At 42.6% G+C, this 21,092-nt stretch overlaps 1 protein-coding gene across 2 annotated transcripts; it reads left to right on the plus strand.

Annotated features, from left to right (window-relative positions):
* The first annotated feature begins 445 nt into the window (after window positions 1-445).
* On the plus strand, window positions 446-19,963 carry ANP32B (acidic nuclear phosphoprotein 32 family member B). Of its 2 annotated transcripts, none has more exons than XM_081894792.1 (7): window positions 446-767; window positions 7,256-7,405; window positions 12,425-12,547; window positions 14,848-15,043; window positions 18,215-18,330; window positions 18,799-18,862; window positions 19,344-19,963. In XM_081894792.1, the coding sequence occupies exons 1-7, from the start codon at window positions 714-716 to the stop codon at window positions 19,415-19,417; spliced, it is 777 nt and encodes a 258-aa protein (XP_081750918.1). In that variant the 5' UTR covers window positions 446-713; the 3' UTR covers window positions 19,418-19,963. The 2 variants fall into 2 exon arrangements, with proteins under 2 accessions (XP_081750918.1, XP_081750919.1); XM_081894793.1 differs by having other exon boundaries at window positions 468-767; window positions 18,212-18,330.
* Window positions 19,964-21,092: the final 1,129 nt, after the last annotated feature.

Raw genomic sequence — 21,092 nt, forward strand, 5'->3', positions numbered from 1 at the left:
CCCAAACAGGCTCCAGAAGGATCCCTAAAAGGTGGGCAAATGGGCAACAAAATGCCAAATGATGTTCAATGTAAGTGAAATGTTATATGCATGGTTGCGGGGGGAGGGGGAACCATAATCATGTAGGCATTTATAAAAAATATCGATATGCTGCTTTTAGCGGGCAATGGGAGGGGAAGGAAGCCATGCTTCTGCTTTCTCCCCGGGACCGCAAACATCGTAGCAGCAACTTAAGTTTTTGCAGGCCTGGATCAAGTAATACTTTGCAATGGGACCGACGATCGGCTGTTCTGGGAATGGGGGGAGAGCCGCTCGTGTCGACCAAAAAAGGGTGGGAAGCAACTTTCGGCAGCAGGAGCGCGCCGGCCTCCCGCGCTCCAGGCGCAGAGGCGGGAGCGCGCCTCCGCCGTCCGGGCGGGGTGTGGCTATGACGACGGAGTTCCGGGGAGTCTCTTCCCCGGCGCGCCCCCTGGCGGCCAAGTCCGTCCGTTGATTCTGCTCCGTCTCAGCCCAGCCCAGCTCAGGGCCCCGCCGCCAGTTTAACTGCAGTCGCGACGACGGCGGCGGCGCCCAGCGCTCCAAGCCTTGCCTTGTTGCTGCTGCTGCTGCCGACGACGACGACGACGACTCCTGCTCGGCCGCCGCTGCCCTCCCGCGAGTTAACTCGGAGGCCCGTCCCGCTCTCATTTCCTCCCACTTACGACGCCGCCGCCATGGACATGAAGAAGCGGATCCACTTGGAGCTGCGGAACAGGACTCCGCCGGATGTAAGCATGGGCGGGAAGCCGGCGACCACCGCCGAAACCACCCACTTTCCTGGGGTGGGGGGAAAGAGAGGGAGCAACCGGTTCGGGTGTGAGGTGGGGGGGGGAGGGGAGCTCGGTTCGGGTGTGAGGTGAGGGGAATGGCGGATAAAAGAGAGAGAGAGAGAGAGAGCGGAGGTGGCTCGGCCTGAGGGAGGCGGGAAGAGCAGAAGCGGGCGCGCGTGTGTGTCGGGGGGGGGGAGAGCGGCGGGCGGGCGGGCGGGCAAGCGGGCGCCTGGCTGAGGAGAAGGGCTCCGCGCGGCCGCCATGTTGTTCCGCCGCTGCGTCCGTGTGAGGGAAGAGAGAGCGTGGGCTGCCTCGCGGAGAGGCGGTTGGTGCCTCGCGCTCTCTCGCTCTCTCGCGTGCGCGCGCGACGGCCCCGCCGCGTCCGTCTTCTTCTTAGCCAGTGGGCGCGCGTTTGGGCGCGCGCTCACTTCTCCCAACCCCCCCCCCCCACAGGGTCCCTCTTAAACGGGCAACAGCTGCATTAAAAAATTTTTAAAAACCAAACGAAACGGAAGGCCGAGTGAGTGAGTGAGTGAGTGAGCGCGCTCCTCCGCGTTCGCTTCTTTTGGCGCTCACGTGCGCACGCGCGCGCGCTGAGGCCTTGTCGCTCGCTCGCTCGCTCTCCCGCCTTCCCCCACCCCACGCCTTCCCCCTTTAAACGGGCGACGGGCGAGGGGGGGGGCGGTTAGCGAGGGAGCGCGCTTGCGCTTTTTTTCCCCGCTTCCCTTCATGGGAGCCGCCGCTCATCTTCCCGCCAAAAACTTGCTTCCCTCCCCTCCCCCCCCCCGCGCGGCAGCACCACCGCACTTTCCTCTCACAAATAAGAATAATAACTGTAATAATCACCTTAGAGGCGCCACCAATCCAAAGGGAAGCGCTTCTTCGGGATCCCCTGATTTGAAGCAGGAGTGCTTTTAGTTTAAAAGAGAGTTTATATCGCGCGCTCTGGGTTTTCAAAGCCTTCGAAACAAACAAAAAAAAAAGCACATTCGAAAATCTTTCGAGACGAAGAATAAAAGGGATTTTAAAGGGGTGATAGGGGATGCCGTGACGGCTTGAAAACTGGAGGAGCAGCACTTTTTCTAGCATTGAAACACACCTGCACACCACGTAAGAGTGATGGTGCCTGTCTCGTTGGAAAGCCCTTTGCGGTATTGAGTAACCCAGCCAGGTGGGCAGAGTGTAAATAATAAAATTATTATTATTTATTATTAATACTATGGTTGGAGTGGCAGACATTTATGCGTTACGGTACTGTAATGGCACAACCACACGTTCTTTGGTGTTAAATCAAGGTTTTCCACCTTGCAGAGTTATGCCTCTCTGTATGCTAATATTCCCTCTCGTCACAGGGCAAGAAGGATTTAAAAGGGGGAAGTAAACTTGGTGTAGCAGAGTTCATGCCAAGGAGACCTTGATTTTCTTTATTTCTGTGGCACTAGGGTCACACTAAAGGCCTAGGAGAAAGACCAGAAAAAGTGAGAGTTGCAATGCATTTCTTCTTGTCGTATTGATTTACCTTTTTATGGGTGGTGGGGAGGTCTACAATTTTTCACTGGCCTTCCTATGGCTGCTGGGCTCTTCTCACCTGCCAGCTGGAGAGGGGAGGTAAGCACCTCCAGAAAAATTACCAAAGGAGTCTCCCCCAACCTTCCCTATGGGAAAGGCAGAATGGGAGCGTTCCAGCTTCAGCCAGTGCTCTGAAAAGAGATTCCAGTGTCTCTCTCCCAAGCAGCAGCTGCAGAGGGACTCTGAGCCTCATTGCCAAGCACCAACCTCTCTGTCTATTCACCTCTGTCTCCTGTGGGAAAGAGAGGCAAAGAGTGTGCTTTCAACTCTTTCCTTGTTTTCCTTCCAGTTTTGGGAGCCGGGGATGGGTCAGGGACCGCAATGATGGTACTGGGGTGATTGCTATCCACCTCTGCAGTTGGAAGGAAGGTTTTGGGGGTTTTTTGCTTGTCCTTTGCTGGAGGATGCTCCCATTTACCACGATGTGTTTAATTATCACAGCCTGTGCATATTTAAAGCATCATACATGTATACAGTACCTAAGAAAAGTAGGACTGTACTGCATCTTCTGTGTAGAGGGTGGGCATGGCCAAATAAGTGGATTTCACAAAAGGTGATCTTTGAAAGCTACAACTTTGAAAAAAAACAAGTAGTTTGAACCAACAGAGCTGTAAAACAGGAGGGTGCTTCTTGGCAGATACTGCACAATTTAACCATTGCTTGTTACACTATAGTTAGGCACACATCAAGGCCATTTGAAAGCAGTTGTCTCCTTCCTGGTGAACAGTAATTTAACATGGGTGGCCATCTGTCATGTACGATCTAGTTAAGATTCCTGCATTGCAGAGGGTTGGACCAGATGACCATTGGGATACCTTCCAACTCTACAATTTTATAATTCTATGATTTTGCTTGTCCTTCGATTTGTGAAGCTGCATGAGTCACTTCTTGAGTGTCTGTTATGTATGGAGTCTGCATAGCTGAATGTTGATGAGATGCTGCTGTGCCCCCTGTGAAGTTCTTAATGACATGCTCTGTTTCGAATTGTGAAAAGATTTGCCAGTGAAGGACCCCTCGGTTTATTTTGGCCTCCATTCTCTATTAACTGTTGCAGTTTGTCACAGGAGAGTTTTGCATACACATTAATATTCATGCAAGTACACAAGTTCAGCAGGTAGTAATCGGAACACTTAATTTTACAAGGTGGTTGATGATCTGAATCAAAACAAACTCGTACATGAGATCCAGTGTGGTGTAATGGTTAAGAGCAGTAGTCACGTAATCTGGGGAACTGGGTTTGCGTCTCCGCTCCTCCACATGCAGCTGCTGGGTGACCTTGGGCCAGTCACACCTCTTTGAAGTCTCTCAGCCTCACTCACCTCACAGAGTGTTTGTTGTGGGGGAGGAAGGGAAAGGAGATTGTTAGCCGCTTTGAGACTCCTGAAGGGGAGTGAAAGGCAGGATATCAAATCCAAACTCTTCTTCTCTTCTTTAGTGCCAATGTATACTTCCTGATGTATAGCATTATTGTTACAGAAACTGACACCTGGGAGTGCCTTAATCTTGTAGTGCCAACAATATTTTGCCAATAACTCAGTCCAGTTATTAGATCATGGATAGGCAAACTAAGGCCCGGGGGCTGGATCCGCCCCAATCGCCTTCTAAATCCGGCTTGCAGATGGTCCGGGAATCGGCGTGTTTCTACATGAGCAGAATGTGTTCTTTTATTTAAAATGCATCGCTGGGTTATTTTGTGGGGCATAGGAATTCGTTCAGATTTTTTCTCTCCAAAATATAGTCCTGCCCCCCACAAGATCTGAGGGAGAGTGGACCAGCCCTCTGTTGAAAAAGTTTGCTGACCCCTGTATTAGATGTTGCGCATCAGCCAGGAAAGGTTAAGAACAGTTGAATAGCTGCACTGATCGAGGAAGGATTTTTTCCGTAATAGTTCGAACTACAAGATCTTCATGCACCTGATTGTTCAGGTGTCTAATTAGATGCCTAGGAATAGCTAGGAAACAACATAGATATTGGACACTGATATTATGTGTTCCCTCATCAACATACTGGTCAGTTGACCTCTTCTGCACCAGATGTATTTTCCAAACACACAAACAGCAGCTCTATTTAGAGTCCATTTAATACTCATTGAAGCAGGAGTGGGGAACCTGTGGCCCTTCTTTGACTTTTAGCCATACCTGGCATGGGCTAATGGGAGTTGGAGGCCCTCAGCACCTACTGTAAAGAGAGATAGTATTAGAACAATATATTTGGTGAAAGTTACATCAATGTGATTGTAACAACAGTCTGAATGCGGCGGGGAGAAGTGGAGAGAAAGCTAACTAGTGCTGCCACCTTGGCTAAGATGACGGAATTCTTCCAAAGGGATTTGAGAATAAATAAATTAAAAGTCCTTCAAGCTGCGTAAATAACTTTATTCCTCCATTTCTTCAATGGATTTTGCCGACCGCCCATTGATCCTCAGTTTTCAAACATTTCGGAAATTGAACAGTCTTCCAGAACAGATTACTTTCGAAAACCAAGGTGCCACTGTATTACTATGCATGTGTTGCTCTTTTAAGTATTTATAAACTGGAGAAATAGACCAACATTTAAAATTCTTTACAAGTGACTGCTCATATATAGCTGAATATATTTTTGGTAGACATTGAGTACAAAGTTCAAATTAATATATGTTTATTGGGGGTCATTAGTAAAGGGCAAACCACTCTCTTCCTGCTGGCGTATATCAGGGCTTTTTCCTTTGTGGTAAAATACATGCCATGTTATCCATAAACTTTAAAAAAAACAACACTTTTTAGGAAACTAATCATGAGTATCTGATGTGAAATCTCGTAAATGACTTTAACAGTTAGTAATCAGCTGGTATGCATTTGATACAGTCATTTTAAGGAAAATAATTAGCACTGGATCCACTGCTTGATCAGGCTTGTGAAACTGTCAAACAAGAAGAGGAACTTGTTTTAGATTCATTAAAATTCTTCAGCTGGAAAAAGGAATTTAAGATAAACTGGTCTTGGCTATGTGTTACAACAGATGATGATAAAAGTACTGCTAATTTTGAAATTATATTGAGAGGAAGTCATGACTTATTTGCATTATAGTGGTAAGAATAGCAAGCTAACTTTATATGCATTATTTTTTATGGTTTGAATTCTTAGGTTTGTAGAATTATCTGTCTTGATGCATGTATTCTGCTTCGATACCAGACAGCCCTTAAAAATATGTCTCGTTCCCTCTACCCCTCGGCCTCTCCTTTTGGGTGGGACCAGGTCTGCCATGAGCAGATAAACTCCCCAGCACACCCTCTAGTTTTGGGCATGTTTGCTCACTTTCCACATGTAGTGAATGATTGGAGACTGTAGTTAGTGGTGTATGTCTTGCTTCTGGTCGGATCCTCTGCTAGGCTAGAATGGGGGCGTTCATCCGCCTGAATTACAGAGTATTTTAACTATCAATATGAAATCTAAAACTGAGATTCCTAGAGCTTCTTACATTTCATGCCAGCAGTTATCTTAATTTTTGCATTTCATATATTTTAATCACAATGAAGTTAAGGCAGTTTTCATAATGAGAAGTCTCTTTGGGTTGGTTTCATACAGATATTCTATCTAGGCCTTTGACTATTGTACTGAAACACTTGAGGTTTGAAAGTACAAACCCTGTACTTTGCATAGACTTCAAACTCTGAAGATCCTCTCACATGATTGATATATGATAGCTGTTTGCTACTCTTCCCACCCTTTGTGTTAACATTTAGACCAGAGCTTTCTGAATTGTGTGTTGTAGCATGTTAGTGTGTCGGCTGCAGTGTGTGTGTGTGGCACATGAAACCTCCCTGCGCTCCTCCAGGGGCTGGAAAGGGGTTAACCTCCGGTTTGCTAAGAAAACTAAATTACTATGTCACGAAATGGTACATGTCTAAAAAGTGTGTCACCAACATGAAAAGTTGGGAAAGTTCTGGTTTAGATTGTAAGTTGTTTGGGCAGGGATGTTAGACTTAAAACTTCCACCAGCTCCATCGGTCAGATGTGATGGGATTAGTAGCCCAGCAATACTTGGAGGGCCACAGGGTTCTCACCCCTGTGCAGTTCTAAAAAGTGCTGTTGATAATATGTAACAATAAATACTATTTAACTTTTCAGAGAGGCACAAAAACAAACCTGGTGTGATAGCATACTTAGAAATGAAACCTTCTGCCTATTCTTTTCTGTTATCTTTTTTTCCTTTGCATTGTGATGCTTTATATTTATCACAGTGGGACTATTATCCCTTTGTAGCTCTTCTCCCTGGTCCGCTAGTGTTCTTTTCTCAGCAGTATCTGATTACTCCCTTTGTATTGTGACGACACCCCCACCCTGAAGACACCCCATTGCAATGCACTTAATTTGGGGGAAAGCTTATGGTATCCACCAGCAAGTGAATTTGATTGAGGTATTCTTGAAACATGTCTGCATTGAAATTTTCTATACTTTTGAGTCAGTCCTGTAATGCTATTCTTGCAGCATAAGAGAAGCTTCTCTGCAAAACATAGTCAGTGGTGTAGAGAATTCTATGCCGACAACATTTTCGAGTGGTTCAAAGTACATTGCTTGTGGTGGCTTCCTTTAAATTCTGAAAACCCTCCAATGCTTAGGTGTCATTTGGAAGAAATGAAAGTTTTTTTAATTTGGAGTGGGTTCTAGTAGCCAGGGATAGAAAGTGATGTTTAATCACAGTTACATGGGGTTTTGCAACTGATGAATTGTTAACTTGTAACAAACGGTTAGGTTTACGTAGTTTGTAAATCAAAATAATTGCATAGCAGCAGACTTCCCTGTATGTACATGTGGCATATTTTTATCAGATGCAGTTCTGTGCACTGTTACTTGCTGTTGTTTTTTAAATAAATTGTACTTATTTGTTTGTCGCTTCAGGTCCAAGAGCTTGTTCTTGACAACTGCAGATCAAATGAAGGCAAAATTGAGGGGCTGTCAGGAGAGTTTATCAACTTGGAGTTTCTTAGTTTAATAAACGTTGGACTGACATCTGTCTTGAATCTCCCTAAACTCCCAAAGTTGAAAAAGGTAAGACCTGGGTGGGAGATGGTTGGGTTTTCAATTTCAATTTTATTTATTTTCAATTTTATTTATTTACGGCTATTAGCCCATAAAATATGTACAAGGTTTTCATATCTGCACAGTGTTGCTAATTCCCATTTCCATAAATGATCTTAATATGGCTACAAATCAAATGGCTGTTTTTCTCCTTTGCTTTCTAAAATGTAATCATAGATTTAGATACATGCTGAGATCCTGTGCCACTGACACATACCTCTTTCAGCCACAGTCCTTTGTCTCGGGTGTTTTTTTAGACCCAACTCTTGTTTTGGGGCTCAGTCTAGACAAATACATAATTGGGCAGGGAGGGGGAAAGGAGCAGATTGCAAAATGAGCCCTAATGAGAGCAGTACTGGAAAAATGAATGAAGGGGATCCAAACACATTTTTAAAATAATTTTGGAGGAAGATAGCAAAGAAAGAGACGAAGCAGAAATTGTTACTGTACCTGTTGCTGGTGGTGTGGATCTTGATTAAGATTTGGAGAGTTCGGTGGTAAAAGCACATTGCAATTGCAATCTGCCTTTCGGAATGGTGGCTGTCTATGGAGGCGTGGTTGGGCAAGTTGTGGTGGTACTCATGGGTCACAGTGTTGCTGTGGGTATCAAATATTTGTATTTGATGGCACTACTTCCCTTCCTTTCCCTTCCTCACCGCCCACCGCCCCCGCAAAAAAAGACCCAGAGCTGTGGCAGGATGAGTTGCCTGCAAACTACTTGTTGCAATGGAACCTGTAAGTCAGAGGAGCAGAACTGCATACTGCATCATAGTTAGGAGCCAGAGGTGTGAAGATAGCATATTGTAGCCCATTGAAATAGCAGAAATGGAGAAAGGCTTTAATTTTGTCTTGTCCTCCCTGGCTTCTTGGCTACTCCACTATTAAGAGATTAATTACTTTGCATTGTAATTTTGTAGAGGAATGTTATGAAAAGGGGTTGTTTGGGAATAGTGATGTGGACTTTCCATAATTTTTTTCCAGTCTCCCAAAGCAATTGGGATTTGATCTAGCATGTTTGACTTCTATTAGTTTCTTAACGTAAATATGACATATTCATTTTATGTGTTCTGTAAATATCTCAAAACATTTTGCCAAAAGTACGTGCACTGAGATATTTTGATTAGGGAGACGATCAGTAAAATACACAATGTGGTTAAATGTTATGTTTCAAGTCTTACCTGAAAATTACTTTTTATGATAATAAGTCTAAATATTTTATGACATAATTCAACAGCATACACTTATATGTTTAAATGTTTAGCGGGGAATGAAGGCACTGAAAACTGTTGCCACAGAAGTGTGTCACAAAAGGTAGAGTAAGTATAGAAGGGAGAACAAATCAAATCAGTTTTAGAACTTAATGTTGTATGTAGCAAAACCTTGATACCCGTTTTTCCATTAGAAGAGTTCAGTTTCAGGAGAGGAATCTGTAGCATAGAATTTGATCCTTAGTTCTTTCCCTACCCAATATTTATTCAAACAGCTCACCCTTCAGCAGAGCTGAAAATACCTATTTGGAGATGCTAATATGTGTGTGGAACTCTGCAAAGGGTAGAGTGATTTGGGGCTGGAAAGTGGTAGGTAGGTTTTTGGTACCAAATTCTGCTCCTGAAACTATTTTTCCTCAATGAATGCAGTCATTTGACTTTTAAGAGTATTTGCATGTAAAGTGTAGTCAGCATGAGAAACAATTTAAGGACGTGCTCATAAATGGCTGAGATCTGAGGGCAGGCTTGTTTCACAGGCATTCCCATATTATGCTGGAGGTGCAAGTTGTACATTAGGTTCTTTTATCAGATAATGGATTGATACACAATAAAGATCAAAGTCCACTTAAATCTGCATTGGGTACTTGTACCTGCTTGTTTTATTTGTATCATTTCCACCTACCCTCCTAAATTTTATTCAGTCCTCATCTCTTAGGTAATTTGGGTGAAACTAAGATTTTAGCTAGCTCTGAAATACATAGTCAGCTTCCAGATCATATGTCTAAATGGCAGATTTTCAGAGATTGCTGAAGCCATCCCATAAAATGTTGAAGTTATCTTGTTGCACCCAAGAACCTTAACTATAATCAGAACTTCCTTCATAAGGATTCCATACAAGCACAAAGCTCAATGGGTTGGATCCAGAGAAAATTGAGTGGAGCTCCAAACTCAAAACAGTGTTTTTCTGGCTTTCTTGCTCCCTGTGCCCCTGAAAAGTTACTCATGAGAGTCCAAGGACCATCTGGGATACGCTGGGAGAGGGGGCATTGGACAGTAGTAGCAGGATGAGAATCAGGAGGAATTTGGTGAGCTTTCCTTGGCAAGTAGAAGTGCTTTTTTGCTCATGCAAGACATCTCTGGATCCCAGCTGACCTGGCATTAAAAATACATAAAATACATTGTATGGGGGGATTTAAAATGTGGGTAAAGTAAGTAGTAGTTGGCTTTTTGTTGCCATGATGATTTCACTTCCATGACTGCTACTCAACATCCCTCTTACACACTTAACTAATTTTTCTACCAACCTACCTCTAATAAGCAGGGGGAAATAGTGTGTATTAAAACTATACGCAAATATATTTCTTGCAAGGAAACACTACATTTTCTTGGTATGGTATGTGGTGTGGAACACACACACACGTGTGTTAGTTGCTCTTGTTCATAGAGCATATTTAGAATGAGAGGCATTGAACAACTAACATTTTGATAAAGGAATGTAGCTGAATTGGGATCCTCTCTGTTTTTTTTAAGAAAAATGTCAAGATGGGAGACGATAATCTCAGTCTAGACCAGGATTCCAGTTCAGGAATGTGCTGCTAGGGAAGCCAACATTTTTTGTTTTCTTGTTGGAGCTTACATGCAAGCAAAACGGGCATGCTAACCAAAATACACGTAGAGTAGAAAGAATGAGAATAGGGCTTTTCACAGTTGCTTCACAAGTAAAATATTTTGTTAAGGAAGTTGTGTGTATATGTGCAAGACTGATAGCGTTAAATGGCTACCGCATATAAAGTTAAAATGTGAATTTTAAAAATTAGCATGGTTGGCCATCATCTTAAATCTTGACACCCCAAAACTAAATTGTACATTTCGATTTCAAACTTAGTGCCCTCCAGGTGGTCAACTGTAGAAACGCTGATTTGGCAAAGGCAAGTTCATTGACCTCATGGAATTAAGTACTGTACAAGGATTGTTCGTTATGGCAGTTCCCTAATTCAGCTTTACATTAATTCAGCAATCTTGTTGCCCGCTTAAATAGCACCTTGTTCAGATTCTCTCATGACAACATAACAATACTGTGGGTATGGTCCAGCTAAAAGTCAAGGAGCTGTAAGTCCTATTGATTTCAATGGTGACTGAGGATTAAAGTAAATTTAAGAGCCATTGGACTTAATCTCAGGAAAGTGGGTATAGGATTGGAGCCTAAATGCCAAATTACATGCTGCTCGTTGTCCCCTGTGTTGCAGGGGCTTTATTTCCCTCCACTAGAAGTCAGGTATTTAGAGTTTCTGGTCCCATGCTGTGAAACATTCTTCAAGCAGAGATTTGGCAGGCATTCTTGCTTTTCATTTTCAAGTGTCTCTTGAAGACATCTATTTATATAGACAGGCATATGCAACTATTGAATTGTATTTTTTTTCATCAGCCAGTCATTTTAATATTCCCCTACTTTTAAAATGTTTTTTTTATTGCGTATACTGTGTACACCACTAGATTGTATTTTATGAATTGGTGGTATATAAGTACTTTTATAAATAAATAATACCATGCTATAGCAACCTAAACATTTAGCTTCCATCCTAAACACATAGTAATGAGCAAGACTCATTAAACCGTGGGTCTTACATCCTAGTAGATACACATATGATTACATTGTTGGTGCCTTTTATTTATTTGCAGGAGGAACAGAATAATTGTATAGAATATATTTTGCTGCACCAACTCCAATAACTTTCATTTATTTCAGCATTTCAATCTGTTCAGGCTTTTTCATTTGATATATGTTTTGGAGCAAAGTGATTTTTATAAAAAGAAGAGGCTGTTATGTAACCATGTTTGACCATGAGGCTTCTCTTAAGAAAATGGCTGAGCAACAGAGCTGTATTTGTGTTAGGTGTAATCATCAAAAACCTAGGTCTGCAATTTTGTTAGCCTTGGGAAAACATAGGGCCCATTTACTCTACAGACTTAGCCTAGAATGCTGTGTGCGCACTTACCTGGGAGTAATTATGATTGAACTTAATAGGACATGCATAGGATTGCACAGGTAAAACTGTGTTCATAATCCTTCCTGCTTCGCAGTCAACCTTGGGAACTGAAGCCCTTGAAAGGCAGAGGAACTTCTAACAAAGCACCACATCAAAGTTCAGTTCCTGGGATTCACTGGAAACCATGACGGCTAAACTGGTAGAAAACCAGTTCAGATTTGTAATGTATATTATACCCATAGCTGAATGTATATGTTTCATTCTGTGAAAGACTGGAGCCATTAGGACAGACATGGGGAATTTATACTCCACTGGCCCCCCAGTTTGCTCTTTCCAAGCCATGCCCCATCCCACAGTGAACAGGTCATGCAGGAAGAGATCTTGAAGTCAAACTGAACGAGGGAAAATACATATATATATGTTTTGGCCTCATCCTCTTTGGATATGCAACCATTTCCTCCCTGCCCTCCCCCCAAGGAAATTCGGCCCTTGGGGCAAGGGGAGGTTTCCCACTGTGCATGCAGTGATGTAGCAACCTCTTCCTGATATAAGCTAACATGGTGTAATTGGGAATATTTATTACAGCATTGCACTGCAGCTCAGTGAGCACAAATTTCTAGCTTCTATTGCCAGATATTTTTATGAATGCTTTTTGTGGGGGTGGGCAGGCAAGCATAAATTTAAGTATTGATCTGGACAAATATTATTTGAATCTCAGCCTTGTGGATGTTTTGCTTTTAACTGCACTGTTGCTGATATGTTCAGTATTTTGCCTTTTGTGGTTCCTGTTGCAGCTTGAACTCAGTGACAACCGAATTTCTGGAGGTCTTGATGTATTAGCAGAAAAACTTCCAAACCTCACACATCTAAACCTCAGTGGAAACAAGCTGAAGGATATCAGTACCTTGGAGCCATTGGTATGTTCTTAATGGGTTAAAAAAAAATCTTATGCCTCTCTGGGGTTTAAATGCAGAGATTATCATTCAAAAGAGGGCCTTTCCCCCCAAAAGGCAGTCTACAGTTTGATACCAACATAGATGCCTTGCTTAGTGCATTTTTGTGGGCACTAAGTAAATGTATGACCAAATCAAGACACCTGAAGCAAGCAAATATACCTCTTAGACATTTCATAGCTGATGCTCTAGTTCTCAAACATATTGGCCCCAAACATACTGACCCTAATCCAGCTTTAGTAGTGAGCAACAAGTAAGCCCCTGGATGGGGATATGTTTCCCCATCTGCTTCAAAAGATGTATCTAGCAAGGTCAGCAGAGGCCAAATGAACATTTCAATGTGTGTGCATTTTCCAGATTCAAATCTACATCAGCTACGTAGGCAGAAGCCAAGTTAGCATTTATATCTTAAGCCCATATCCCATTACTTTTAGTAATGAATGTTTTCATGTTAACCTTTTTAGTTTATTGGTTTCAGTCAAATTAGACTCCTCTTTCTATGTCTGGCAGATTTTGATTTTATATCCGATTTGTCTATAAAAATGCATGTTATCAGAACATTTAATTCCATACTTCAGCCATGATGATGTGCAGTCAAGAATTCTAAACTCAGTTGCTACAAATCCACTTGCCATTTATCCTGTTTGGCAGAATGAGTTAAAATAGGAATCGTGCGTTGCCTGTTGTGCAGCATAACTTCATTGTTGTCAAACATGGAACATATTGACTGGAAATTATGACAAAAACTCATATTCTGTTTGTTGTGCCTTGTTTCTTCAAGAATTTCCTAAAATCACTAGTCAAGGAAGTTGTATTAATCTATAAATTATGTTAGTAGTATCAAGTCAAATTAGAAGTGGATTTGCTTTTATTCCAGATAGTAGATTCATTTTGCTGCTTAGTACCTGTTTGCTAATGATACCATAACTCAAGCAAGCCTCTTAATTTCTCCATGCAAAAATGGAATATTTAAAGGCAGTTTATATGGTGTCTAGAATCAAGCAGCAATACTTACCTTAGACTGTACTGCTTTAGCATGCAGGTGGCAGATGATGTTGCCAATACATTGTTTATTTTATATGAAGGAAGTCCAAAAAGTTTTACCAATTTATTTACTGATTTTTTAAAAAAGACTGTTTCTTAGGTAGAATCATAGACAGTAGAGTTTGAAGGGACTGCGGTGATCATCTAGTCTGACCTCTTGCAATGCAAGAATCTTTCACTCAACATGGGGCTTGAACCCACAACCCTAAGATTTACTGTATTTTTTGCTCTATAAGACTCACTTTTTCCCTCCTAAAAAGTAAGGGGAAATGTGTGTGCGTCTTATGGAGCGAATGCAGGCTGCGCAGCTATCCCAGAAGCCAGAACAGGAAGAGGGATCGCTGCTTTCACTGCGCAGCGATCCCTCTTGCTGTTCTGGCTTCTGAGATTCTGAATAGTTTTTTTCTTGTTTTCCTCCTCCAAAAACTAGGTGCATCTTATGGTATGGTGCATCTTATAGAGCGGAAAATACGGTAAATTAAGTTTTCAAAGGAGCACCTTCTATAAGGTGATTCATGTGTTACAATTGTCTCCAGGTGAATTTCCGGTCATCTGAGTTTCTGCTTCATTGCACGGAGAGGAACATGTAGAGTGTAATAATGATACTTAATAACATTATATGGAGCTTTAAAATGCTCAAAGTGCTTCACATATATTCCTCAGTTACTGTGTATCTTTACAAGATTTTTATAAAGTAGATCAAGATTAAACCCATACTGCAGGTGGAGTTCACCTGCAGTACAGTGGTACCTCGGGTTAAGTACTTAATTCGTTCCGGAGGTGCGTTCTTAACCTGAAACTGTTCTTAACCTGAAGCACCACTTTAGCTAATGGGGCCTCCTGCTGCTGCCGTGCCGCTGGAGCACGATTTCTGTTCTCATCCTGAAGCAAAGTTCTTAACCTAAGGTAATATTTTTGGGTTAGCTGAGTCTGTAACCTGAAGCGTATGTAACCCAAGGTACCGCTGTAGAGGCAAAATAGTGTAAGATCCAATGTGATTAGGCCAAAATATCCCCCCCCCCCATTTCGAAGATAACTAGATAACTTCTTCAGCTTCAGTATTTTCCTCACAAAAGTATTAGGATGAAGCACCTGAAAATCAACTTCCATGTTACCAAGTTTTAGGCAGAGCCTTGACAAACATACTGCCCCGTCCCCCCAATTATCCAGTGGTTGCTGCTTGTCTATGCAATAATAACTTGACTTGTTTGCAATTTTAGAAAAAATTGGACTCTCTGAAGAGCCTTGACCTGTTCAACTGCGAGGTAACAAACTTAAATGACTACCGAGAGAGTGTCTTCAAGCTTCTTCCTCAGCTCACCTACCTGGATGGATATGATCAGGAAGATAAAGAAGCCTCTGACTCAGATTGTGAAGTAGATGGCGTTGATGAGGAAGACGAGGAAGGTGAAGAAGGTGAGGACAGGCATTGTTACTTTTGGGTGGAGAATGTCCAATTCCTAGCTATGGTCTCCAACCTAGAAATTGCACTTGGCTCATTTTCGTCTAGAATTTTAATTGCAGAAGGACTGGTGCTGAGTTAAGATGGCACATTTTATACTCATATCCTTCTGAAATGTGCTGGCACCACAACTCAGACAAAAAAGCTATAGCCACCTCTTGAGACTTCCCTTAAGTCACATTGCAAGGAAATGGTGTGTTGTTTTTAGTATGAGTATATCTTTAAAAGATAGATACTTCCACTCCAGAAATGTAACTGGATCTTCTCATGTTACAGATGTAAACTTATTTCTGCAATCATAGGACGCTTAGAAGTTACTCCTTTGTTATGTTTTCAGGAGTCTGGTGATAGTTCACAAATTGCTGCAATAGCCTTGCACTCACAAAATCTGCAGGCTGTTTTTAGATTAGAGTATCTTGCGTACTGCTTAGCATACAGCCTACACTAAGAGTGTGAGAGACTAGATGCTAAATTCTGGTAGTTTATTAATGTATTTGAAGTGTTGGTGGGTATTAACACAGCCTCGTGAGCCACTCATGTACCAAGTACCAGTTGCTGTTGGGTTAGCAGTAGAAAGAGCCACAGTTGGAATGAGTGTGGCATTGTGGTGCTGCCACAGATACATATTCTTTTCTTTAGTCACAGCTTCAGAAGAGCTGTTTGTTACTCTTGCTCTCTTGCGACTGAATTACAGTGGAAGCTTGGGTTGCAAATGTGATTGGGCAGGAGGCACGTTCGCAACCCGCAGCCCCGTGTCTGCTCACACACGTGACATGATTCGGCGCTTATGTGCAAAGGGTGATTTAGTGCTTCTGCACATGCGCGAGTGCCGAAACCCAGAAGTAACCCGGTACTTCCGGGTTTGGCGTGGTCCATAACCCGAAAATGCGCAACCCGCAGCATTCACAATCTGAGGTATGATTGTACTTCCGATGATTAATGAGTAATTTGGGGTAGGGAGCTGGGAAAGAACCTTTCTGTTTCTCTGTTATTTACACTCCTTTATCAGTAGCAATTCAGGCAGTTTGACCATACGGTCACCTGCACTGGAGGGCTTGCAACCCAGGAAGGCTGGCATGAAGGCTCTGACTGTTTCTATGCAGTGTTGAATTGGTTGCAGTCAGTTATGTTGGATCTTGCTGGCACTACTTTTTTCATTTATAGTCATTATCAGATTGTTTCCCATCAGATTTGTTTTGTGCTTGAAAGCTTCTTTGAGAAATTATAAAGGGGCTTACCAGAGCACTTCTGCAGTGTCCTGGCCCACACTTAAAAGTAATCCATCAGTTTGTTTGGCCTAACTGGTTTTTTTAGATGTCCGAACCCTGCCCAGGGTTTCTGACAACAAACCACGGTCTGACGCCATGGTTTGTTGTTGGCTTACAAATTGTGGACTATTTTAACTTTGACTTGGTGTTGGCACACAAACATGGCAGCTTTGCTTAGCCATGGCTTATTTGCCTACTTTCCCCAAAATACTCATCAAGCTGCAGAGTCATAAGGCACAAGCGGCTGAAAAATGAGACTGTGTGCAAGGCTAGGCAGTTTTTGCTGGCGCTTTTCCTGAAGAAGACCTCCCTCCTAACTTTGCCTGGCAACAGATTCCTGATCCCACTACTCCACAAAAAAGTCTCTCTCTTGCGAGCCAGATGGCTTCACTTCACAGCTGCTGCTGTTGCAGGAAAAGAAAATTTAAATGGACTGCAGTCCACCTAGCTAAAGTGAAATATAAAGGAATAAACGGGAAAGCAGCAAAACAAACAGTATACTACAACATATTTAAGATTCTTAACTAAAAGGTTAAAAAAAGAGCAACTGGGAACAGTAGTTTAAGACGTGCAAAACATCTAAGACACTACTTTGGGGGGGGCACGACCTTTTCAAACAACACTGCCCTGTCCTTTGCAATAGCCTCATGCAGCTTAAAACTTCACAGTAATTAGCACCTTTTATGGCAACATCCTCACTGAAGAGATGTTTCAGAGGACAATCTCCATGGTACCACAGTGGCTTCTAAAGAAGTTTGACAGATTCATGGAGGTTAAGGCCATCCGTGCACTTAGGTCCTGCTTTCAGGCTTGTCATCAGCATCTGGTTGGCCACTGTGAGAACAGGGTGCTAGACTAGGTGGGCCATTGGTCTGATCCTGCAGGCTGCTCTTTTGAAGTCTCAGTAAACGGCCTCGGCCCAGTATACCCGAAGCAGCGTCTCCACCCCCATCGTTCTGCCCGGACGCTGAGGTCCAGTGCCGAGGGCCTTCTGGCGGTTCCCTCATTGCGAGAAGCAAAGCTACAGGGAACCAGGCAGAGGGCCTTTTCGGTAGTGGCACCCGCCCTGTGGAACGCCCTCCCATCAGATGTCAAAACGATAAACAACTACTTGACATTCAGAAAACATCTTAAGGCAGCCCTGTTCAGGGAAGTTTTAAATGTATGATATTTTAGTGTTTCCTGGTTTCTATGGAAGCCGCCCAGAGTGGCTGGGGGGGGGCCCAGCCAGATGGGCGGGGTATAAATAATAAATTATTATTATTATTATTATTCAGTACTTTTGACTAAAAACCAGGAGGCCAGACAGGAGGTGTTGGTGTTTAAAAGTTGAAGCTGAAGGGAGAGGAGCTGGTATAGATCAGGTCCATTCTGAGAGCAGCTGGGGAGATCTCATCCTGTTCATGCAGCTAACAGTGGTAAAGGGGTTGGTGGTGCGGTGAGGTATTGTTGGTGTTAAGGCACCACAAAGAAGTTCAGTATTTTAGGCAAGCAATGAGGAATAGGTGGGGGATAGAACAAACCCAAGCTTCAGCTATGGTTTGTTTGGTCATCTGTGGGGCAACTCATTGTTTCTTAAATATACCATGCCTTCGTGTTGCTGTGGTGAATGAGGCCAGTGTGTATTGAGTATACCCACTTACATAGTTAGGAATAAGCATTCTGTTTGTTAATGTATTCTTGTTATTTGTTAGTCTCCTAATGAAATTTGTAGCTCACTGCAGTGTTTAGCCACCATACAGTACAAAGTTTAAACAATACAATAGGTATGTTAAGACAGTTATAAACTTTTCTAACTTTTAGAAAAATGTAGGTTAACTATAAGGAAAGTTACGGAAACCATTTCTTTCTCAGAAGGTGAGGAAGAAGATGAAGAAGAAGAGGAAGATGGTGAGGAGGAGGAGTTTGATGAGGAAGATGAGGATGAAGAAGGAGAAGAAGGAGAAGACGAAGAGGACGAAATCAGCGGAGAGGTTAGTTAAAAGTATTTCCTGCTTTAATGCTTTCTGTGTTGAAACCTTAGAGGCTTATCTGCCAAGTAGCAAGAAGAGTAACTGGATATGCCTGCCTGCTTGCTTGGAGGTGAAATTGCTGAGTGATGTTTGAGCGGCGTCCTTATGTGTGACCTGGCAAAGGCAGCTGGAACAGTGAGCGGGCTGCCCACTACCAGAAGAACTGAAATAATAAAACCTTCTATTCTGGATTACCCAATTTATGTTCTATCATTGGTCTCCCTCTGCGTGTTGCACACTGGCTGGCTGTTGCTTGGTTGCAATCTTCAGCCAAGGTGACAGTAAAGAGACTTGGCTGCAGCAGCATGCATCACTGCTTCTCTGCTGATGTCATCCAGTGTCTTTCATCACCCAGCAGAGATTGAGAATATCATGCAAATGGGAGGAAAAGTGCTGCTCTTTCAGTTGCAAACCTGCTTATATTTTCAGGAGGAAGAGTTTGGACGTGATGGGGAAGAGGAGGAGGAGGACGAGGAAGAAGAGGAGGAGGAAGGTATGCTCAAAAGTTTCAAACCAATTCCTTAATTATATGAATCTCCAGGGTGACAGGATATGGATGCGAGTGGGATGAAGAGGACAAGAATAGAAGGCGATAGAAAATATTTTAGATGCGTAGCCCAGCCCATCCAAAATATTGTGCTAAGTAAAGCTGTTCCATTTTAGATGGGAAGTGCAAGTAAAGACAGCAAGGATGTGTGGCTCTAGATTTCCCCCCTATTTCTTTGGTTGTTGGGGTGCAAGCCTTGGTGGCTGTGGCCAACCAGTGGCCTCCAAACCCTTAAAGGTGGCAAGTACTTGATCCTTCTTGAACTTCCTTCAATTGAGTGAGTGAGCCCCTGTGCTATTAAATTACTGAAATGCTAGAATTGGAGACTTTGTTGGAATCCAGAATAAGTTTATGGGATAATACAGTTGTTATCGCTGCCCTTTTGTCAGATGATGAAATGTATTTTTTTCCTCTGGTCGTTGTACAGATGAAGAAGACAGTGGGAAAGGTGAAAAGAGAAAAAGAGAAGCAGATGACGAAGGGGATGAAGAAGATGACTAAGGCCTTCTGTGTCCCCAAAGGACTGTTCAGTATTGCTTGGGCCGCCCCTTGGATGATCTGTGACTTGAGGAGCACTTGAGGCACATTGTAGTTGTCTAAACAAGCCCCCTCCCCCTTCGGGTGCAGCCCTCAAAGAGCCAAAGAGTCGGCCTTTCCTGTGACATTCCACATACCCTGCAGCTGATCTCCTCCAGGTGGTTACAGATCTAGCCCTCTTGGGCTAGCACCTTCACTTATCCCCTTGGGGTTCCCAGGCCTTCATCTCCCACTGTTGCCATAGCAAGAAGAACGAGTGTGATGGGTCAGTCCTGGTTGTCAGGGGCTACACACTACCCACTGACTGTAGTCCCTTTTTTACTTTCTGTGCAAAAAGGCTTTGTAAATAGAGTCCTAATGTTTTGGGGACTGTTCTTCATGCTTTGCTTTCCCTGCCTTCCTTTTCCTTTTCTAAGCTGTTGGATATTTTTTACATTAGGATGTTTTATGCAACAACAGAAAAGTATTTTTAAGAACTTGAAATGAAATAAACGTTATTTGGTAAACTAATCTTGCAAAGTTGTTATGTTCAGACTTAATCTGAAATTCTGTGGCCTTCTCATTTCTCTAAAACTACATTATGGGCAGGATTGTGTATACTCTGCATTAATTTTTTTAAAAAAATTGTACCAGCAGAAGCTAGATTCCTTGACCCATGTAAATTCCTTGGTTTACATAATTTATTCTGCTTCTGCTTGTCAAGGAGATGAACAATGAATTACGTGGGATATTGAAGCCATAACCACTAGAAATCTTCAGACCTTACAAGGATTTTAGCCACAGATTTAAAAACCCACCTTATTGCCCATTAAGGATGGACTTTTTAAAAACGAAAACTAAGATTTTCAGGTTGCTGATTTCCATGGTCAATACCAAATTTTGTGATTTTTTGTGTGTGTGTGCTCGTAGTAAACTGTAGAATACACCCAGTGCTGGAGACAAGCCTTTGTTATTTGGACACCCTTTATTCTTAAATGCAGTGATTGAACTTGGTCTTTTACACCCACTTTGCAAATAATATTGCCCTAAATCTCAGAACCACAATAATACATTTTTTAAAAAAGATAGGATTGGTTCTTATCTTGGTATTTTTTGTCCACCCATGTGCAAAATCTTTAAAAGAAGATTTACGCTGTGTGCATGTGCTCACATATGCTCAGATTCTAATGCATATACCAGCAAGCCACCCCATCTTTTACTTCTTGGCATGTTTTACATGGACAAAAAAAGTGGTATGGCCTGGCCACTCTTGCATTACAAAATAAAGTGATTTGTATACATGATTAATGATGCAGTACTGTACACACTTACATGGAAATAAATCCCATTAATTTCAGTGGGGCTTATTTCTCTGTATACACGCATATGGGACTGCAGAACATGCAACATGGAAATGAGCTCTTACAGCTCAATCCTATACATTTCTCCGCAGAAGTTCCACTGAGTTCAGTGAGGCTTACTCTCAGGTAAGTGGGTATAGAATTGCAGCCTAGTCATAACAAAATGCATATAATGAAAGTGAACTTGACCTTTAAACAGACTAGGCTGAAAGTTGTTAATTGGAGCTTTTGATATCCTTACTTTCTCATGTAGTGAGGCATTCTAACATGACCTTGCCTCCAATTTCAGATTCAATTAA

Source organism: Podarcis melisellensis (genome assembly GCF_964234715.1).
Source record: "Podarcis melisellensis genome assembly, chromosome: 17".
Classification (NCBI taxonomy): Eukaryota; Metazoa; Chordata; class Lepidosauria; order Squamata; family Lacertidae; genus Podarcis; species Podarcis melisellensis.

Excerpts from the sequence above, each read along its gene's own strand:
- ANP32B (XM_081894793.1), top strand. The coding sequence starts at position 714 with ATGGACATGAAGAAGCGGATCCACTTGGAGCTGCGGAACAGGACTCCG. Across the intron at positions 12,548-14,847 it reads TCAGTACCTTGGAGCCATTG|AAAAAATTGGACTCTCTGAA; the intron begins GTATGTTCTTAA and ends TTGCAATTTTAG. Across the intron at positions 15,044-18,211 it reads AGACGAGGAAGGTGAAGAAG|AAGGTGAGGAAGAAGATGAA; the intron begins GTGAGGACAGGC and ends TTTCTTTCTCAG.